Source organism: Rattus norvegicus, chromosome 5 (assembly GCF_036323735.1).
Source record: "Rattus norvegicus strain BN/NHsdMcwi chromosome 5, GRCr8, whole genome shotgun sequence".
Classification (NCBI taxonomy): domain Eukaryota; kingdom Metazoa; phylum Chordata; class Mammalia; order Rodentia; family Muridae; genus Rattus; species Rattus norvegicus.
The window spans coordinates 146682011-146703651 of record NC_086023.1 but is presented as its reverse complement, the minus strand read 5'-3'; the positions used below and the strand labels follow the sequence as shown (position 1 = coordinate 146703651).

At 45.3% G+C, this 21641-nt stretch overlaps 1 protein-coding gene and 1 long non-coding RNA gene across 5 annotated transcripts in view; one reads left to right on the top strand and one right to left on the bottom strand.

The window, feature by feature from the left end:
* Rnf19b (ring finger protein 19B) overlaps nt 1-13199 on the bottom strand; it is a 25277-nt gene extending 12078 nt beyond the window's left edge. For 2 of the 3 annotated variants that reach the window (XM_039110126.2, XM_039110127.2), the window contains exons 1-2: nt 12337-13199; nt 912-1117 (exon numbers count right to left, since the gene is read on the bottom strand). In XM_039110126.2, coding sequence (XP_038966054.1) covers nt 912-1117; nt 12337-12953 — 823 coding nt within the window. In that variant the 5' untranslated portion in view covers nt 12954-13199. The remainder of the gene's footprint in view (nt 1-911; nt 1118-12336) is intronic. The other variant, NM_001399205.1, reaches the window with a different exon arrangement.
* On the top strand, nt 13163-21641 carry LOC102551249 (uncharacterized). 2 transcript variants are annotated; one of them, XR_010051985.1, is made up of 3 exons: nt 13163-13373; nt 14164-14294; nt 20236-21044. It is a non-coding gene; the product is annotated as an uncharacterized LOC102551249 (long non-coding RNA). The 2 variants fall into 2 exon arrangements; XR_005505221.2 differs by lacking the exon at nt 20236-21044 and adding an exon at nt 21372-21641 and having other exon boundaries at nt 13165-13373.

Here is a 21641-nt window from a genome sequence, read left to right as displayed (position 1 = left end):
GTATGCACCAGGTAATTTTCCCAGGAATTTACCAACTATCCTGTCAAAGTGACAATTCTAGGGATTCTATTGTGCTAGGAAAAAGCTAATGGCATAATTTCTGTCCTACTAACTTGCTCAAATGACATCAGTAAGACAAAGGACATCTAAAAGAGGCTGAGGGGCTGGAGAGATGGCTCAGCGGTTAAGAGCACTGACTGCTCTTCCAGAGGTCCTGAGTTCAATTCCCAGCAACCACATGGTGGCTCACAACCATCTGTAATGAGTTCTGGTGTCATCTTCTGGCCTCCAGGCATGCATGCAGGTGGAAAGCTGTATGATGTATACATAATAAATAAATAAATATTTAAAAAAATATAAAAGAGGTTGACACCTTAAAGACTGCTCTACACCATCATAGCTGGAAAGTGACTGACATTTCCCCTCTCAGGTTAATCATTAACTTATACTAGTATTCATTTCCTTTCTTAAATCTGTGCCCTACCTCAAAAGCCATGATATACTTCAAGCTAGATGGCAAGCAGGACACGCTTAACGCTAATTAAATGTTTCTCTGCCCCTTGTGGGAAAAAAAAAAAAACAACAACAACAAAAACCAAACAAACCACAGTGCTTTCCAAGCTGAGACGCAGATTAAGACAGCAGCTTGAGAATTCCACTTTGTTGTGTCCCAATGCCACACAGCTAGGACTAACTACCTATCACGGTCAACAGGAAGCAGCTTAGCAGATGCATACTTAGAGGTTCAACCAAGCCAGAGAATGGGTCTGTAGTCTCAGTTATTCAGAAGAATCAAATATTTTTCTGCTCTCTGATCTTGAGGATGCATGGGTAAGGTGATCTCTTTTAGTTTTGAAGACTCACATTATAGATACCAAACAAGGAGACACTGAGACAGTGCCAGCTTATACCTGGTCCAGATTCTTGCCCGTAACTGAGACCCGAAGTGTGCTTGGTCCGAACTCGTAATGTCTGAGCCCTCTGTTGACGGGCCATGTCGCAGGTCTGGTTTGGATGCCATATCTGCTTGCAGTGGTAGCAGAACTCAGTCTGGCAGCCCTCCCTCTCACAGGTCAGCTTTGGGCAGCTGGCGCAGCCATAGGCAATGACAGCATAGCTGGGTAAGGAGCAAGAAGAGAGAAGTGTGCTAAGACTGAGCTGACAAAGACTGTACTATCCATCGGCTTATGCTGTTGGTACCACTACGTATGACACAAGGATACACACCCCAGGTACACTCACTGTACTCACCCTTCTGGTGAAAAAGCAATGCATTTCCTGAAAGCAGCCTAGATTCCTAGCACACATTCAATCAGGTTACGTGCTTCAGGAGCACTCACTTACGGCACCAGCTTCATAAATAACAGGGTAGACAACAATTTCCTTTCAATGGTGTACTATATTTAGAGAGACTTGAACTTGTTTACATGAAAAGTCAGAGCAGTTGTAAAAATAAAGAGCTACAGCAAAAACGGAAGCATGTACGCTCTTCCATTTTAAGAGCCACAGTGTTTCTGGCCTGAAACAATCGTTTTCCACAGACTTACAGTTTACTGAAAGCTCATTCTTGGTTTTCTTTCTTTCTGTTTTTAAAAGATTTATTATTTTTATTTATGTGTCTGAGGGTTTGACTGCAATGTTATATATGTGCACCAAGGATGTGTCTGGTGCCTGAGGAGACCAGAGTGGGTATTGGATCATGCTGCAACTGAAGTTATCAGTCAGCTGTGAGTCACCAATACGGGTGCAGAGAACTGAACCTGGGTCTTATGTAAGACAAGTATTCCTAATTACTAAGCCGTCTTTCTAGATCCTAGACTTATTTTTATTTTTAATTACATATATGCTGTGGGGGGGTATGTGCAAATGAGCACAGTGCACAGAGACAAGAAAAGGCAACTGGACTCTCTGCAGTGGAATTCTAGGCAGCCATGAACGACCCAACATGGGTGCAGGAACTGAACTTGGGTTCTGTGCAAGAACAGCACATGCTCTTGACTGCTCGGTCATTACTTGAACCCCTTGCTTTTAGTTTTTTCTCTTTTTCTAATTTAATTCTATACCTTTTAATACCTTCTTTGTTTTCTTTTTTACAATTTATTTTTATATGTATGGATGTTTTGTCTGCATGTATGTATATGCACCATGTCATGCCTGGTGCCCATGGAAGACAGAAGAGGGCATCAGATCCCTGGAACTGGAGTTATGGTCGTTATAGGATATCATGTGGGTCCTCTGAAAGAGGAGCCCACACTCCTAACCAACCACTCGCTCCCTACTGCGTTCTTCCTTAACAGCTTACACAACCTTCCTACTAACCTTTAGTCAACACAGTGAAATCACATCTCCCTCCCCTCTGCTGAGGTATGCTAAAGATGGTATTGTAGACACTGGCACGAGCAGCAGTCATCCTTACAAGTTCTGTTAGTCCCCATAAATAACCCAATATATTTAAAATTACTGGCATTTTTTTTTTTTTGTTCTTTTTTTTCGGAGCTGGGGACCGAACCCAGGGCCTTGCGCTTCCTAGGTAAGTGCTCTACCACTGAGCTAAATCCCCAGCCCCTAATTACTGGCATTTTTAATGAGCTCTTAACATTGTCAAAAAAAAAAAAAAAAAAAAAAAAAAGAAAGCTCATGTTGCCCTTACAAGTGGGCATTCGCTTAAAATTAAGGGGCCAGGATGTGGTGCAGCATTTGCCTAATAAGTGCAAGGCCCTGAGTTCAAAACCCCAGGCACTGTAAACCTAATTAAATTTAAAAAGTATTTTAGAGAAACAAATAGTTTTAAAAATGATGTTTTTATTTCTAATTATGAACAGATGTGTGGGCATGAGCCTGTGGAGGTCAGAGTGTCAGATCCCCTGGAGTTGGGAGTTACAGGCAGGTGTGAGTCACCATGTGGGTGCTGGGAATTGAACTCAGATCTCTGGGAGAGCAGTCTGAGCTCTTAACTGCTGCGTCATCTCACCAGCCCTCAAACACATTGGTGATTGCAGGTTTCTTGCTATCTGTTTTGCTGTCTAGTTCACACTTTTCTCCAATATTCAAAGATCTCAAACAACTTATGTAAGTGCTAGTAAGCTTTCCTATTAATATATACAAGATGTTCATTATAGCAGTTTAAATACTTGGATTGAGTTGAAATTACACTACAGACATAAATGACAGTGTATACACCTCCTGTCACATAATATGCTTCTTTACTATTCTCAGACAGAACACAGTGAGACTGGGCCACCTGTAAATACAGTGATCCACTGTGGGAGTTCTGAGCATGTTTACCCCAGCTAGCAGGAAAAACAGCTACCAAACAATGTATCTCAGAAAAAAAATGACTTGCTTGCTACTTTGTGTTAAATGAAAAGGTATAGATGGCTTCTGAAAAGTAATTGCTAAGTTCTAAAACTATAAGGTAAGAATACCACCAATGGGGAGGCCTTAAAACTTCCTAATACATTCCTACCTCACACAGTTCAAGTGTTTATTCTCTCTCTCTCTCTCTCTCTCTCTCTCTCTCTCTCTCTCTCTCTCTCTCTCTCTCTCCCCCTCCCTCCCTCTCTCCCCTCCCTCTCCGTGTGTGTGTGTGTGTGTGTGTGTGTGTGTGTGTGTGTGTGTGTAAGGGTGCTAGGGATTGAACCCAGCACTTTGTAATCACATATTCCACTACTAAGCCAAGTCCTCCAGCCTCAACATTTCTTTTATCCCCCCACACCACCCCTTCAATTCTTTCACTGTCAAACCTGGGCATGGGCTGCTTCATTCTCTGCCTGTTCCCTGTCTATGTGACCAGAGTGTAAAAGTATGTGCTGCAGTTTCAGATTTCATGTTACCCCGTTTTTCTTTATTTTGACAGATTTGGCATCCTTTCACTGGGTAGTGAGCAGACAGTCCTCAAATTTCAAGGCATGACAATGAAGCAGCACAGAGGCCACAGACTGGCACAGCAAACAATGGGAAACCAACTTTAGTAGAATTCAGTTCCAAGGAAGTAAAATAACCCCCAATCCCGATGACTCTACAGCGTCTATCACTGTGACACAATCTTACTCAGGACATAAGACTGAGAATTCCTGTTTTGGGCACCTACTCTGTGCTGATTCGTGCTGCATGGCACAGACTTACGCATCTCCAAACCTTACTTCTCTCCCTCTAATGGACGTAGAACAGCCTTCTGCCTTCAGGTAGAGCTCCACAGTCTAAAACTGAATTCATAACTTTGCACTGAAAGCCTTTGCCTTCTCCTCCCAACCCCCTTCCAGTGATGTCTTTCCTTTCTTCTTTCTGGTAAATAGCCATTTAAAAACCAACTCAAGTTGGGTGTGGTGGTACAAGCCTTTAATTCCAGCAATAGAGAGGCAAAGGAGATGTATCTCATGAGTTCCAGGCTAGACTGGTCTACAAAGTGAATCCTAGGAACGCAGGGCTGTAGTTACAAAGAGAAACCCTGTCTTGAAACCAAAACCAAAACCAAAAAGAACCAGCTCAAATGTCATCTTCTCTATAAAATCTGCTTAAGCTCTCCAGGCAGATAGGGGCCTGTTTGTGCAGTGCAGTGTTAACAGCCTGTGCGTGTGTCTGTCTCTCCCACCACACTGGACTCCTGCTCAACACACCTGTGGTGGGCACATGACAAGGACCCCCTTTAGCTTTGGTTCTTTGGCTTTCCCCAGGGCACTCTAGCTCTTCTCCTGGCCATTTTCATCCTAATCGTGTATGGTTGGCTTTTTATATATCATGCTGTATAATTTGATCCTGCAAGTTTATAAAAATTCATCTTAAGGGTAAGGCTTAAGGGAAAATTTCCCTAGTTGGAATAAAAGCCTCATTCATGCACTTCATCTTCCCTGACCATACTGTTCCTGTTCCTTTTCCTCTATGTCTATACTGGAGGGAGCTTTTCTCCTACTCTGATGTTTAGTTTAACCTGAAGCTTAAGTAGGGTATAAAAAGTTACATGCAGCCTCAAGCACAGAATGCTCTCCCTGAAGTTCACACAACTTTTATTGTTAAATCAATAAAATTCAGAAACATCAGTGTGGCAGGCTATCTTAATTTCAGGCCTGAAAAAAATATCCTATTAGTATAATTTTAATTATGCCTCAACAGATTCCAGTAGTTAAAGAAATGTGTTCTTATGTCTGTAGTTCAGTCCTTAAGTCTTGTAAGTTAACAATATTATCTATTTACAAATGGACCCTAAGGTTCTTTAAAGGAGATAAGCATGAAGTTAGGGAGATGGCTCAGTGATTGAGCCTTGCTATTCTCATAGAGGACCCTGGTTTGATTCCCAGCATTCATATGGTGGCTCACAACCAAATGTAACTCTAGTTCTAGGGGATCTGATGCCCTCTTCTAATCTCCTCAGGCACTAAGAATGCACTTGGTGAACATATATACATGCAGGTAAGATACCCATACACATAAAATAAATAAATATAAATACAAGGGGTTAGAAAACCCACGTCCTTACTATTTCCTTTTTCTTGTCCCATTTCATACCTAGTCCTAAGCCAGACAACTGTAAAGGCCTCCACATCTGGACTCCCATTCCTTACACCAACTCACTAATCATTCCAGAAGGTAATCCATCCTGGGGTTACTCTGCTTAAGTTCTTTCAACTAAAGAGAGGGGGCGGGGGAGGGAGAGAGGAGAGGGGGGAGGCAGGGGAGTGGGGAGGGAGGGAGAGAGGAAGGAGAGAAGAGAGAGGAGGCAGGGGAGTAGGGAGGGAGGTAGAGAGAGAGAGACTGAGCAAGAGCACTCTGAATGCTGAGATAGGAGGAGGGTGAATTTAAGAGCAGTGTGAAATACATGTAAGGTCAAATGGAGATGGGAAGGGAGAAGAGGGCTGGAGGAGAGAATGTGGCTCAGTGGTAGGACACTTGCTCATAGCAAATCTAGACATTTGGGTTCAATGTCCAGAACCAAAAGAAAAAGCAAGCGAAACCAACAGTTCTCCTCGGCCCTCAATCTGTACAGTTTAGCTGTGTCTATTAACTTGGACTTGGTCTACTTTTCACTCAAGATCCTAATAATGTGGTTAGAAGTTGACTGAGCCAGACTCTGAAGCCAGGCGTGTGATTCTACTCATAGTCTCAAACGCTGTGATCAAACAGCACTTTCTTTTCAAGGTCTTTCTTGACAGTTTTATGCAAAACTTAATGTTTTTACAGTTAAGATACCTAGGAGCTTCCTTGGCGTTTACTCTGTTACAGCTAAAACCCGTCTGTTAATTGTCCATCTTCTCTAAGAGCTCACGTTTATAAAGAGGAAGGCTGAAGGAATAAAGGAACAAGCACACAGAGTACAATAGCCTACTCCACAGGAGCTGGTTTCTACTCTACTCTGAGCAACAGTCACTGTTTGAGACCCTAACAGAAGGCAAGCCAGAATGGCAGCAATTAAAGCAGTCTAGAAAACGGCAAATAAGGAGGCAGTGGTGGCGCGTGTGCCTGTAACTGCAGCACTCTAAAAGCAGAGGCAGGTGGATTTCTGTGAGTTAGAGGTCAGCCTGCTCTTCAGAGTGAGTTCAATTGAGAGACAGCCACATACAGGGGCCCTGTCTGGAACAAACAAATAAAATGGCAAATAGTTAAGCCTTAAAGATAGCATGGATGGGGGTTGGGGATTTAGCTCAGTGGTAGAGCGCTTGCCTAGGAAGCGCAAGGCCCTGGGTTCGGTCCCCAGCTCCGAAAAAAAAGAACCAAAAAAAAAAAAAAAAAAAAGATAGCATGGATGGTTGGAGAAATGTATAATCCTTGGTATACATTATACTATTATAATCTTAATAATTTGCAAAGTTATATCATATACCACATGGCATGTTAACATGGGCAAATGTATGGTACATATTAACATACTTAATGATGTGGTGACATGCAACATAATCCCAGCATTCAGGATCAAGAATGCAAGGTCAGCCTGAGCTCCATAGGAAGGTAGGGGCCAGTCTGGGCTGCATAAGACCATATCTTAAAAGTCAAAACAACAACAACAAATCAAAAAACAAAATAAAAACTATTTGTTTTAGTTTATTTCAATTAATATTTCTCCATCACATCTGATCACAAAACATTTTTAAGTAATATATATAACATACCTTGAAAAACATTGATATAAACAAAAAATAGAAAATAAAATCAAAAGTTGGTTGAATTTAGCAGGGTACAGTGTCACATGCATGTGATCCCAGCACTTGAGAGGCCAAAGCAAGAGGGTCTGCATCTGAGGTCACTGTGGGCTACATTGCATAAGGAGACTCCAGTTCAAAGCAAAAGGAACAAAAAGATAATGGGAAAGTTGGAAGCTATAAAGAGGCCTGAAACGAGGACAGATTAAATAGGTAAAGTCGTATTTTTCACAAGGTCTTGCTACGTTGTTTTCTCTACTGGGGAACTTGGAGAACTGCTCAGCGAGCCAGACTCCAACCTCTGGATGCGGTCTTGTTTTTATGCCCTGCATATTGCTCACTGCACTCAGGCTTCAAATGCTTTGTCTACTTTGGTCTGTCAGGTATGGATTTCTTTAAGGCTAGCCTTAAATTTGCAGTAATCCTGTCTCTGCCTTTCTTTGGAGTGCATGTGTCACCACGTAAAACAAATAAGTGATTTTATACCCAGAACTTATCTTACAGGTCGGATAACCAGTGAGCATTTTTAAGCACTTTAGAATAAGTACTCTGGCAAATATGGGAAAGAAGCCTTACTGAGCTGAGCTGGAAGGTGAATATACACAGAGGCTGAGAAGGACTCAGGCGAAAGCTGTACAACAGGAAGTAAGAGGCCAGATTAACAGAAAAGGTTGAGGACTGTGGGGATGTAACTCACTGGCAGAATTGCTTATCCAGCACGTACTGAGACCATCAGTTCAGTGCCTAGCATCAAAACAAACACAAACAAACGAATAGTGGCCAGATATTGAGGAAGGATCGGGAGGGAAAGGTCCTAGTTGGGCACAATGGTGCACAATGAGGTACACTTGTAGTCTCAGAGCTCAGGAGGCAGAGGCAAGAGGACTGCTGCATGTCTGAGGCTAGCAAGAGTATACTGTGAAACCCTGACCAAGCAAACAAAAGAAAAATCCTTACTGATTGTGAAATATCTCTCATCCAGGGAGCTTGCTCTTCTCTCATAGATGAACTATCTATAAATTAATGTACTATATATAACTGAACAGAAGCTTCCTGTTTATAAGATAGGCCAGACCAGTAGTATGGGAAAGCCAATAGCTGATACTGTCTGAGAGGATCCGTGGGAAGTAGAACTCTGTAGGGACTGCAGGGAGCAATTAGAGGCCAGAGCTTGGACCTGCAATAGAATTTAGGTCAAGATAGGCTTAGTGTTTCTTGTATTCTGAGGAGCTGCCCTTGTATGACAAGAAATTCTGTTGATAACTCTACTCAACCCTTAGCCTCCCACAGATTCTGAAAATTAAAGATGGACAATAGAACACCTGAGAGAAAAATAATACAGTTATATTGTTTGTGGGTTTCTGAAAGGACACTTAGGCAGACTCAAAAAGGTAACTGATCAACTGTACTACTTATTAGCTAGGAAGCATTAACCCCACATTTAAACTTCTTTGAACTGGTTTCTCCTTTACAAAATCATACTTTCATCACCTATCTGCCTGTGGCTAAAGTGAATTTACTGTATCACTGAGATAATACCTTGAAGATTTACTACAAAGCTATTTGCATTTTAAGCTAATATATTTCACTTGAAAACATATTTTAAGATTACACTTGTTACTACAGTATTTGGTATATCAAATAATAATGTATTGGTTCTCTCCTTGATAAAGTCATATGAGAAAAGGAGTATCAGAACTCTGTTCTGCCCCACAAATATTTAAAAGAGAATAGATTTCTTAATTTATGGTGTTCTTAAAATGATCATGTTTGTGAGGTCACTTATATGACCCTTTTGGCTGCCAAGACGGATGAGTGGGCAATAAACATGGTCAGGCGTAGGAAGAGACAAATGAGGTTAGGACCTCTTTTCTAATGCTTACACAAGATTTTTGCCAGGCCCAGAAGAATAAGATAGTTAAAAGAAACAAAGAAAGGAAGAAAAAGAAAATTAAAAAGAAAAACAGCTACACATGAGAGTGCATAAATATAATCCAATATCGGGGAGGCGGAGACAGGAGGATCAAGAGTTTGAGACAGTCTTGGTTAAGTAAGACTGTCTGAAAACCCAAGTTAGGATTAGGAATATCGTTCAGCAGGCAGAAAGCTTGCTTGGCATCCACAAAGCACTAGATTCAATTCCCAGCACTGTATAAACCAGAGGTAGTATTAGCAGTCTGCAGTCCACCACTCAGCAGGTAGAGGTAGATGGGTTAGAGTTCAAGGTCATCAACAAAGTCAAGACAGAGGCTGCAGCAGGCATGGAGGGCCATACCTTTAATCACAATACTCATGTGGCTGAGGCAGGCAGATTTCTGTAAGTTTGAGGCCAGCCTGGGCTACAGAGTGAGTTCTAGGACAGCCAGGGCTAAACACAGAAACACTTTCTCAAAACCAAAGAAGTCAGAGGTTGTAGCACTTTCTTGAAGTTCAGCCCAGTAAAGGCAGGGACAAGAGGCACCCTGGGCCTTACTGGCCAGCCAGAACTGACCTCTGGTCTTCACAGGTTCCCAGGCATACCACGAACACAGAAGTTATTTTTCTTCTGGCATTAAGAAGAGGGGACAGAATAACTGTTCATGGGGAACTCAGATTATTTGAAAAGTAAATGAATTATAAAGCAACTCTTTGTGTATCTAACCATCCTCTATTGAAAATCACTTTATAAACATTAATTAATTAAGCCTCTTAGGTCTTAAGACAGGATTAGGCTTCTGTCAGATAAGGAAAACAAAGCAGGTAAGTCTATTAACTATAGGAACCTATATCACTATAAGAGAAACTGTGGTCAATCATTCCTGGCTCTCAGTGTTGTTCCCAAGCTACACTTCCTAGAACATGCCCAAAATGGGGACTGTAATGACAGGCCAATACTTGAATTGAAAATATTATTGGGTTAGAAGTAAGACTGTTCCAACACTGGTTTGTTTCACTGCCTATCAGTTTGTTGTTGTGTCACCCAACAAAGTATTTAATTTCACTAAATGCCAGTGTCCTCATTTATAAAACTATCAAATCAATACACAGGTACCTTTTGCTTTCTTTCCCTAAATTTTATTTTCCTTAAACACATAGATACACAGACTATAGTGTGCATATGATTGCTATAGTCTAGTTAAAACAGAATCTGACAGAATCTCAAAACAAACAAACAAAAGCAAAACATAGAACACAAAACCACACACACAAACTCAGAATCTGGATGAGCTTACCCTAAATCCTGCTCAATTAAGGAAAGTCTAATAACTCTAAACCACTAATGGTTTCTTTATTTTTTTATTTTTTTGGTCTTTTTTTCGGATCTGGGGACCGAACCCAGGGCCTTGTGCTTCCTAGGCAAGCGCTCTACCACTGAGCTAAATCCCCAGCCCCGGTTTCTTTATATTTTTGTCACCGAGCTTTTATATTAATTTCTGTCCATTTATACTGATGTGAGTGAAGACTTAGGTTGGCTTTAAAAAAACAGATTGGGGAGCTTTCCCAAAAAGACGGTCAGGGAAGTCATATTTCATTGTTAAAATTCAAATAAACTCTTATTTCTAAAAAAAGGAGTTAATACACTATTATGCAAATAATTAGGAAGTGCTTTCTTAAACTAATATCCCTTTGGTTCAGAAAATAGACTAAAAAGAGTATCAGCAAAACTTGAATATTCTATAAATTAAGCTCTCAAAAGCCAGTAAGGTCACCAGACACAAGCAGAGTTTTTCAAGTGTCCACAAGGCCCTTCCTGGTTTTCAAAACTTGAATATTCTATAAATTAAGCTCTCAAAAGCCAGTAAGGTCACCAGACACAAGCAGAGTTTTTCAAGTGTCCACAAGGCCCTTCCTGGTTTTCGATAAACAGAAAGTGAAAGCCATCTGGGTACCTTTGACCACATCTCCAAGTAATTTAGAAAGTCAGTCTCAGTGAGGCTAAACACACCCACGTCTCAGCAAGTCTGGCACTTCTGACTACACAGTTCCTTCTTAAGGGAGACAGACGGCAGCATCATGGAAATCTCAGCTCAGCCTGGATACACGGCTACAATTAAAAGCCTTTAAATCCTTTGAAGCAAGGGTTCATATACCCTTTTACTAGCATTCCCTTTACACTAGGCGCTGCATGGAGTCCCTAGAATCTTCTGCCCCCAAAACATGACACACACGAGTATAATTAATCTGTCCAAGGTCACAGAACAGGTAATGGCAGTCTGACTCCCCATCACACTGAAGAGCCCCTTCTTGGCTGCATCTGACCATTCATAGATTGGAATGATAAGAGACAACCAAGTTTTGTTTTTAAAAAGAGGGGGCGAGGGGTTGGGGATTTAGCTCAGTGGTAGAGCGCTTGCCTAGCAAGTGCAAGGCCCTGGGTTCGGTCCCCAGCTCCGAAAAAAAGAAAAAAGAAAAAAAAAGAGGGGGCGAGGGACCTCCACTGAAAGCTTCAGATAGAGAAATCAGTAATTCCTGCTTTGAAGAGTATTTTAACTCACTGACCCTTGAAATCAAGCATACACAGGACATTAAAAAGACTGTCACACAGATTTCAAGATTGAAAGGGTAGGCAAACACATTTCCTCCCACCAGATCAACTTCTGGGTAGACACCACCTCAGAGCCCTAATGATTTTCCTTGTCAGAAAGTCTGTCCAGGCAGCATGTTAAGAACCACAGGGTGCCTGCCGATGGCTTAGCACAGCACGCAGTGCCCAGGGTGCCCCTAGAGCTGTTAGTGAGCTGTCTGCCTTCTCTCACCATTTGCATCTCAACTTTCAGCAGTGGTTGAGAGGAACACGCCTTCTGCAACGCTGCTGCTTAAGTGCGCCCCTAGCCACATGGACACACCCCTCGGAAGCGCGGCCCCTTCGGTAGGGCATTTTCATTCTCTCTCCTGTAACAAATATCCCTTCTCTATCATTACGATAACACGCACACGCACACACCTCTCCCTACCTGGGCAAAAGAAACAAAACAAAACAAAACAAAAACCCTGCTGACTGATTTAATGGACAGTTCCCTTCTCTTAAGGCACATCCGCCACCTCAAGCTCCCAAGTAGGTATAGGATGCTGAGTGCCACCAGGCGGGTTGGAAGGCTGGTCCGAGGATCGGTTACTCATGACCGTCCCTCCTCTACCTCCTGCTGGGCATCCTCATCTCCTCCCTCAAGGTGGGTGACACCCGCTGGACCCCGGACGACCCCCGCGGCCACGCCCCCGCGCTCACCCGCAGTCAGGGGCCGGACACCAGCGGCAGTCCGGGTCCGAGGCCAGGTACCGGCGCAGCATGAACTCTTCATACTTGTGCATGAGCGGCGGGTCGGCCAGCAGCAGACGGATGTCGTGTGGGTTGAGCCGCTCACTGCACTCGGGGCAGCTGATGGGCACGCGGCTCTCGCTGATCTCCAGGCGCAGGTAGTGGCGGAGGCAGTCCCGGCACGAGCGATGCGGGCAGCTGAGGAGGCGCGGGGCCCGCTCGGGCGGTAGGCGCACTAGGCACAGCGGGCACTCCACCTCCTCCGCGCCGCCGCCCTCCGCCGCCTCGTCCTCCTCGGGCCGGGCAGCCGCGGCCTCCGCCTCAGCCTCGGCAGCGGGCTCCGAGGGCAGAGCTTCCATCGGCGGGGCCTGAGCTTCAACTGGGGCCGGGGCGGGCGGCGGCGGCGCGGCCGGGGGCGGCGGTTCGGCCTGAGGCTTGGTCCGGGCGCGGCGGCCGCGGGCCGAGGCAGAGAAGACGCTGTGGAAGGTGAGGCGCCGGCGCCGGCCACCGCTGCGGCACTTAGGGTCGGGGGCGGCCGCATGGAGCGAGGTGGAGCGCGGCGACTCGGAGTCCTTCTCGGAGCCCATGGCCGGCAGAGGCTAAGGAGCCAGGGGCGCCCAGCGCCGCCGTAGCTCCCGCCTCAGCGCCCCCCAGCCGGCGCCCCGGCCGTAGCCGCCGCCGCCTCGGCAGCCCTCCCAGAGACAGAAGCAGACCAGCCGCTACGAAGTGGTTATAAAGCCTCCGCCCCGCGCGCCGCGGGCAACTGCGCAGGCGCCGACCTCAGACACCTCACAACCCGCGCGGCCCCGCGAGAGGGGCTGGGCGGGGCCTGTAGGGCGGGGCCTGCAGGCTGCGGCGAAACCCCGCCTCCTGCGGTCAGGTGGTCCGGCGCAGCCATATTTTTTTGCACAAGCTCCACCCTCCATTCCTTGTCCAGGCATCAGTGGGCTTCTTTGCTAGAAGGGTGTCTTCAGTTCATCCGTAAAAAGTAGACGATCATTGATCAGGTAGTGATTCCCACCGACCCACCGTCCAACATTTCTATTGATGCTAGCCATTAAGTGGGAGGGAATATGTATGGTCACTCATGGAACATCTTCAAAGTGAGACGCACTTCTAGATAAGACAGTTAGGGTCCCCTGTGTACAAGAATAAGATCAAAGTTTTTATTCTCGCATTTGCTGTTTTCTGTCAACTATGAACTTACTCCTAAGCTCTATCTCCCAGGAGTCCGGTTATTCACTGATGGTAGAAAGAGGCCCTCCAATTTCTCCTCCAGAAATACCTTCTTTCAGTCCCTTCCCCAATTTCTCTGACAAAGGACCCTTAGGCTTGGTGATGACAGATAAGCAAAAACCTTCAACAGCAACAAAGCCATGTCAGGATTAGATTTTGGCTGCAACTTAAAGAAACAAAAGAGGGAAGCTTCTGACAGAAAAATTTCTTTCCATGAAAAATATATCCAAAGATTGACCATTCAAGCTTCGGTCTTAAGCTCACCTCATTCTGGTCCATGTTCTGAACAGTGGGAAGAAGAATGTCTTATTTAAGAAGATGGCTTTGGAAGTTCTGTACATTTTTGCTTAAATCTCATTGGTCAAAGCAATCATCTTGACGGATCTCTTTCTTTAAAGTTAAAAATAGTGCCTTGTTATTAATAAGGAGTGGTAGAGTGAAGGCTCATAGTGATTCACTCGCCTAGCATACCCTAGAGAGACGGAGGCAGGAGGAATAGCTCAATGAAGGAACAGATATGATAAGCAGTTGTTGGGGATTTTTTTTTTTTCTGACCAATAGTTAAAACCAGATCCACAGCTCTTCAAACTTTTGAGATTTCAACAACAACACGGCAAACAAAGTCCGTTGGAAGAAATGTCCAGTAATGAAAACAGAACAGGGTCTGGTGGCCTAAGAAGAAAATCAAGCAGGTATGATGTCATAGATGCCAAGACAATTTGTTTGCAAAAGGGAGTGGTCAACTGTCAATTGTGACAAATGCTGCTGGGAACCCAAGAGGACTGAAAAAAAATGACCAATGGAATTTACAACACCAAGGAGTTTCGTGCGTGCGTGCGTGCGTGCATGTGCATGTTTGTGCATATGTCTGCATGTGTGTGTATGTGTGTGTGCACTCGAGTGTGTATAACAGTTAACAAACATCCCAGATAGCTCCATGGCTTTAATACAGGGTATATTTTCCCACTTGTGAGAACCTGTCATGATGGTTAATCTCCTTCAGGTCAGTTTGGTTGGATTTAGAATCACCACAGAAACACATCTTTGGTTGTGTCTATAAGAGTGGTTTCCGAATAGCTGAAATGAAGGTGAGTAGGAGCACCGTCCCACGGGCAGAGGCCCTGGGTCTGAGTAGTCATGAGGAAGCTGCTGAACACCAGAGCTGTCTCTGCTTCCTGACTGGATACAATGTAAGCAGGACCTCCTGTGCCAGGACAGCTCCACCATGATGGTCCACGCAAGCTGTCAGCCAAAATAAGCCCTCCCTCCTGCTCCTGCTTTTGTCAACTGCTTTGTCAGAGCAATGAGGAGAGTAATATATTTGCTCCGAGTCAAGGCATTCTCCAAGGCGAGTGATTTATTTAAAAAAAAATTTTGCTCACTCTAGCAACTTCTTCTGGCTATCCTAAAACTCACTCTGTAGACTATTCTGGCTCTGAACTAACAGAGATGCTCCTGCCTCTGCCTCCCATGAGCTGAGATTAAAGTTGTGTCACATCCAGTTGTTTCTTTTACACTTAAGAGATTGGGATCTCAGCTCCATATCTCAACTGCAGACGTTCAGATTGCCCCGCAGAGAAAGGGCTGGAGGCTGCTCATCAACAACTAAAGGCCCCAGCTTCCACTCACAGACTGTTAGCCAGAAGTGGTCACACAGGCCCAGTCCAACTTCAAGAGAGGCTGGAGCAGGTAGGAGAAAGGAGATAAATGTAGGCTGTGTAGCACAGGCAACATTCTTTCTGTCATGACTCCCTCTGGCCATGTTTGTTCTCCTGCCTGTCCTCACCAATTACAGAAGCCCCCAGGAGAGAGGTGGGGAAGAAGACTGCCTTGTTTCTTGGTCAGATTGGGCCAAAGGACAGGGGGAATCCCAACTCTAGCCAGACGTCTTGAGGTGCATCACCGTGTATGGCTGGCAGGAGCAGCTGTTACACTCTAGTTTGCTGTCTGGTGTGTGGTGGTGCATGCCTGTAACCCCAGCAGTGGGGAGTCCAAGTTCTAGGCCAGCCTGGACCATGTGAGACTGTTGAAACAAGAAAATGAGTGATCAAGGGAGGGAGGGAAAGAAAGAAAAAAAGAAGTGAAAGAGAATAAAAAAAGAAAGGAGGAAAAGAATCCCAGCTTGTTGAAAAGTCCAAATGTTTGCCTGTCTTGGGCACAGACTCCCAAACAGAGTCAGCCTCAGTTCCTGAGTGCCACTCAGGGCTTGGGCAGAAAATGGACCTCTTCTAATTGCCACTGGGTTTTGCAGTAGCCCCGTTTTCCAAAGGTTTTCTCCTCTCCTGGATCATCACTGGTGAACAGCGAGACTAAGGCCAGTTCCTTCTGCTTTTTCTTCCCCTTTTCTCCTTTAGAGACTGAGTAGTGACTCAGGCGGATGGCATGAGGGAAAATGGATTCTCACTCATTTGATAAATAGTCATTCTATTTCCTTTGCACAACTCTTTGCCAAAAGCTGGAGTCATAACAGAGCCAGACCTCACAGTTTTCTAGGGGTTACAGACGAGAAAGCAGGCCATCAGAACACTAGGTGACGAAGGCATGGACACAAAGGCTCTGACAGGCCAGTGGAGTGAGTGGGTGGCAGAATTTGCTTGGCGCTTAGGGACTGATTTCACGCAGAAGAGCTCCTGGGGCAAGCTCTCAGTGAGTAAAAGTGGACAAGCTTGTAAGGGGAGGAAAGGAAAATTCCCCAGAAGGAAACACGTAGTGGGAAAGGCAAAGGCATGTACAGTCTGAGGAAGCATGAGCAGCGGGCGTAACTGGACAGAATATTCAAAAGGAAATAACAAGCCAGAATGGAAAGTTCTGTATTATGGTCCTATCAGGTGCCAGAAACAGAAACCTGGTACAAATGACTGGAAGTTGGAAGAGAGAGTTTTGGCCTAAGTAGCCCTGGGAACTATTGGTACCGTGATGGCTTGGCCCAGCTGCATCCAGGAACCCATCCTGCTCCTGCAATCCTCATACATCATCACTTCCTTACATGTCAGTTGATGGTTTTTTTTTGTTACTGGGGCTAAAAACTAAGTCATAAGTCTTCCATTTTAACCAATCCCAAGCTTCCCGCTCAATGCCACCTAGTTTTCCGACTGTTGGGTAGCCATTACCACTGTGCATTTCCCTTCCTTTGCATACACTCCCATTACCTCATCATAAACCCAAAAGCAGTTGGGCCAGTCATGGACAGAGACCTCTGAATTCGTGAGCCAAGATAAAACTCCATCCTTGGTTGGGGATTTAGCTCAGTGGTAGAGCGCTTGCCTAGGAAGCGCAAGGCCCTGGGTTCGATCCCCAGCTCCGAAAAAAAAAAAAAAACTCCATCCTTTAAGTTGATTTATCTCAGATTTAAGTCAACACAGTTAGCCTGCAGTGTACAGTTGGTAGGAGGGCAAAGAATTCTCCAGAGTTAAGGAGCTGAGCCATCATGAGAAAAGAAGGGGTACTGGAGACATGGCTCAGCAGTTCAGAGCACTGGCTACCCTTCCAGAGGACCAAGGTCGATTCCCAGCACCCACATGAGTGGTTCACAATCTTGTGTCTCTAGTCCCAGGGGAATCCAATGCCCTCCCTCTTGTGCCTTCCTCGGGCACTGTATATGTGTGGCACATAGACATACATGCAGGCAAAACGCCCATACACATAAAAAAGGTTTTTAAAGGTAGGGCAAGTAAAACATGGAATATGAAATAGTCACCAGAGATAAGTTGGGGCCAGACTACCAGAGTCAGTAGAATACCAGGCTAACGAGCCCAGTCTATTCTGCCTAGACCGTGCAGCAATATTTGGATTAAGAAAAGCCGTACAGGGGGGTTGGGGATTTAGCTCAGTGGTAGAGCGCTTGCCTAGGAAGTGCAAGGCCCTGGGTTCGGTCCCCAGCTCCGGAAAAAAAAAAAAAAAAAAAAGAGCACTGACTGCTCTCCCAGAGGTCCTGAGTTCAATTCCCAGCAACCACATGGTAGCTCACAACCATCTGTAATGGGATCCGATGCCCTCTTCTGGTGTGTCTGAAAATAGCTACAGTGTACTCATATACATAAAATAAACCTTTAAAAAAATAAAAAAGAACAGTTATACAAAGTTCCAATCCACAGGCTCCACTGAGACTCTCTACTGCACAATATTAAGGGATACTGGGACTTTATTTTTGTTTTATATTTTGAGACAGGGTCTATGCAGTCTTAGCTGGCCTGGAACTTACTATGTAAACCAGACTAGCCTCAGACTCAGAAATCTACGTGCCTTTGAGTGATGGGACTAGAAGCCTACATTGCCAGATGCTATCTAGCAGAGAGGCCAACTGGGCCAAGCCCTAACTCTGAGTAGGAATTCTCTTCCCTGGTCTCTTGGGACTGGTCTCTGAAGATTACTGGGACCAAGCATCACCTCTCCCCGTCGCCATCACCAAGGCTACACATAGGGTGAGAGCATCAAGCCCAATTGCTGGTTAAAGACAGCTTATAGACCATGGGGACAACTCCCACCCGCACCAGACAGACTCAGCTCCTGATTCTATCTCTCCCAACCCAGAAAAACACCTCTTGGAGAGTAACCCTTTGGTTAACTCGACCTACTCCTGTGACCCCTGCGGGGACCACAAACTCCTATTCAAGAGCCACCATGTTCCTCTCTGGCCTGTCTGCTCACCTCATTGTCCAGACCACTGTCTGACATACTTCCATGGACTCAGGTGAACAATATCCTCCCAGTGCACAAATGTAGATGGACCAGTTTGAACCAGTTTGGCATCTTAACGACTTAATAGTATTTCACAGTGGAAGAGTGCACACTGTTGCAGGTGCTAGAATCTGTGTTGTAAAGCAAGGGTCTGTAAATAAACTAACAACCGCTTGCATCCAGTGACCTTGGAACCCAGTCTTCAATGTAATCACCCTGGTGATTAAAGGGCCTGTTGGACTATAACAAACGGCTCTTTTCTTACTGGAGGCTCTGGTTTTGCCTCTCTCTCTCTCTCTCTCTCTCTCTCTCTAGATTTATTTACTTATGTATGTGAACATACTGTCACTCTCTTCAGACACACCAGAAGAGGGCATCGGATCCCATTACAGATGGTTGTGAGCCACCATGTGGTTGGTGGGAATTGAACTCAGGACCTCTGGAAGAGCAGTCAGTGCTCTTAACCACTGAGCCATCTCTCCAGCCCCCATGTCTTGCCTTTCAAGGTTTTCTTTTTATTTTACGCTCATTTATTATGCACTGTTGGGAATCAAGCTCAGGGCTTTATTTTCATGCAGGGCTGGTGTGTTCTGACATTGAGTTAAATCCCCCAGTCATTTAGCCACGTGTGTGTGTGTGTGTGTGTATCTCATTGTTATAGCTCAGGCCGAACTTGATCCCACTGTGTGCAACCCACACTGACTTCGAACCTCCGATTCTTCTGCCTCAGTTTCTCAAGTTCTGGGACTATCGATGTATATACAACGAAACTTGGCGGTGAAAACTCATTTTATTTTATTTTTATATATATTTTAAGATTTATTTAGTTTTTATGTGTGTATTTGCCTGCATGTATGTATGTATGTATATCATATGTGTGCCTGGTGCCCATGGAAGCCAGAAGAGGGTATCAGATCCCCTGGAAGTGAAGTTACAGAGTGGAGTTAGGGAAGTTGTAAGTCACTTCGTGGGTACCAGAACTGAACCCAGGTGGGTCCTCCCCAAGAGTAGCAAGCACTGGAGAGCCAGCTGTCCAGCCTTGTGAAAGCTCATGGAATCAGATGTTACCTGAACACTGGCTGGGCCTCCAGCTCCTTCCTCTGTCTGTACCAGGGAGCTACCTGTGGTGAACCTTACCTTTTCTACGGTCAGACATGGTGAATACATAGTAACCCCAGCCTGGCTCACCTCTCATCTCCTAGTCTCCAAAGCTACTGAGAGACCTCTCATCCAACTGGCTATGCTCCTGCTTCTGACCTATGCTCAGATTCCTGCATCCAGCTCCTCACTTCCTGGACTTACAGGCCCTGTCCTGCTTGGTTCAGGCCTATTAAGTATACTGCCTGGAATTTATCCGCAGTTCTTCAACTGGTCTCCTTTGGAAATCCACTGGTTCAGATTGACCCCGTATAGCTCTCATTTACTTCCACGCCCCTTGGCTCTATGTGTGTTGTCTGTTCCCCAGAACTGCCTTGCTAGTTTAGCCCTTCCCATCCCTCTGCATACATCCCGGCCCCCTGCTCTTGGTGCAGTCCCATGCATACATCCCGGCCCCCTGCTCTTGGTGCAGTCCCATGCATACATCCCGGCCCCCTGCTCTTGGTGCAGTCCCATGCATTCTCTGGCTCATTCTCGTTGTTCTTCAGTCAGACCTCCCTTCCCTGTGTCCCAGATAACAATACAGACAAGCAGGATTTCAACAATACAGATGACCAGTGTCACTTTTCTTAGCAGCCTACTGTTTAAACCTGGACACCTTTGAGAACAAAAGGAATGCTAAGAGGTGCTTTGATTCAACCAAGGTATCCATTGTTTTGTTCCAGGCAAGCTGGTAGGTGTGGTCACACCCGCTATCTTCAACATCACTGTAAAGATGGGCATTTGGTACTCCGGCCATCTCATTTATATGTGTAGGTAGCGCCCGTGAGATGATGATACTCTCCTCACTCTTTTCAGACGGAAGTTGGAGCCTCAGAGAGCTGGAGACTATGGACAACACCATCAGCTGGCAAAAAGACAGTAGAGGAACCCAGATATCTAAATTCCGGGCTGTTCTATATGTATTCCTCCAGTGTCAGGGTCCTGTTGTCTACACAGAGCATGTGGTTGCCTGAGAAGAGAAGGGAGTGTAGACTTGGAGGCTTACTCGGAGAGGAGGCTCCGGGTGTGTTTGGTGGATAAATGATCCCTTCAAGGTAGAAAAGAAATGGTGTGTTTCATTACAAAATCTGTGCCCCACCCCACCCCACCCCCAGCACTCTAGTTGTTTATCTATTCACCCAGCCACGTCCTCCATTAACATCCATTACGCATCTACTACGTGTCAGTGGAGGGCCCCAGATCACACCTCTCCTAAATATATTTCCTTGCCATATTTCAAGATGGTTATTCTGAGAAACAGTCCACGAAAATAGCTCTGGAAATCTGCTCTTGGGCTGAAGACGGTTCCATCAATCTGCATCAGCAGAAAAAAGCAGCAGGAAAGGGCAGAAGCACTCTCTGAGAGTCCCTGGATCTGCCCAGGAAAGATTCTTAAACCGGAGGTTTAAACAGCAGAGACCGAGAGTACCCTCCCCCCCTCCCCCAGGCAGAGGTGACCACAGGTGGCTGCAATTTGCAGGACAGGCTCTGATCACAGAGCAGCTTCAGTGCTGAAAGCTCTTGGCTTGGGTCCTCACCTCCCTTCATCCAGGAAAGCCCCAAACCCTAGTCGTTTGTGTAACACAAAATGTTTAATAAATGTCAACCACCTGGCCTTTCCCTTATGGCTTACACTTGTTGGCTTTTTCCGCTTGTATACGTGTGTGTGTGTGTGTGTGTGTGTGTGTGTGTGAGAGAGAGAGAGAGAGAGAGAGAGAGAGAGAGAGAGAGGACTGAACCCAGGTCCTCACCACCAACAGGTTTTGCTTGCCTTTTCCCCTTAGATGTGCTGGTAGATGTTTGCATGCCACGGTGTGCGCGTGGAGGTCTGAGGAAGAGTCGGTTCTCTCCTTCCTTTATGTGGTCTGGAGAGCCAGACTCAGGTTGTCAGCTTGACAGTAGATGCCTTTATCAGCTGAGCCATCTCGCCAGCCCTGCTCTTTCTCTTTCAGTCTACCTACTGTTGGCTCATTAATGCATCTCCAGAGTGAGGAGAAAATATAAAACCTTCTACAGACGCAGCGTGCTGCTGTTACAACGATGGATAGAGGAAACGCACGCCCCTCCCCCCTTCGAGGGACTTACATTCCAAGCAGAAACCCGTTCAGCAACAGTCACACAAATAAACCTAATTACAAGTCAGAATGAACGCAAAGGAGGGAAGCTAGTGGCTTAAATATTTAATACGCTGAATAAAAACGAGATACATATTTCGTAATAAA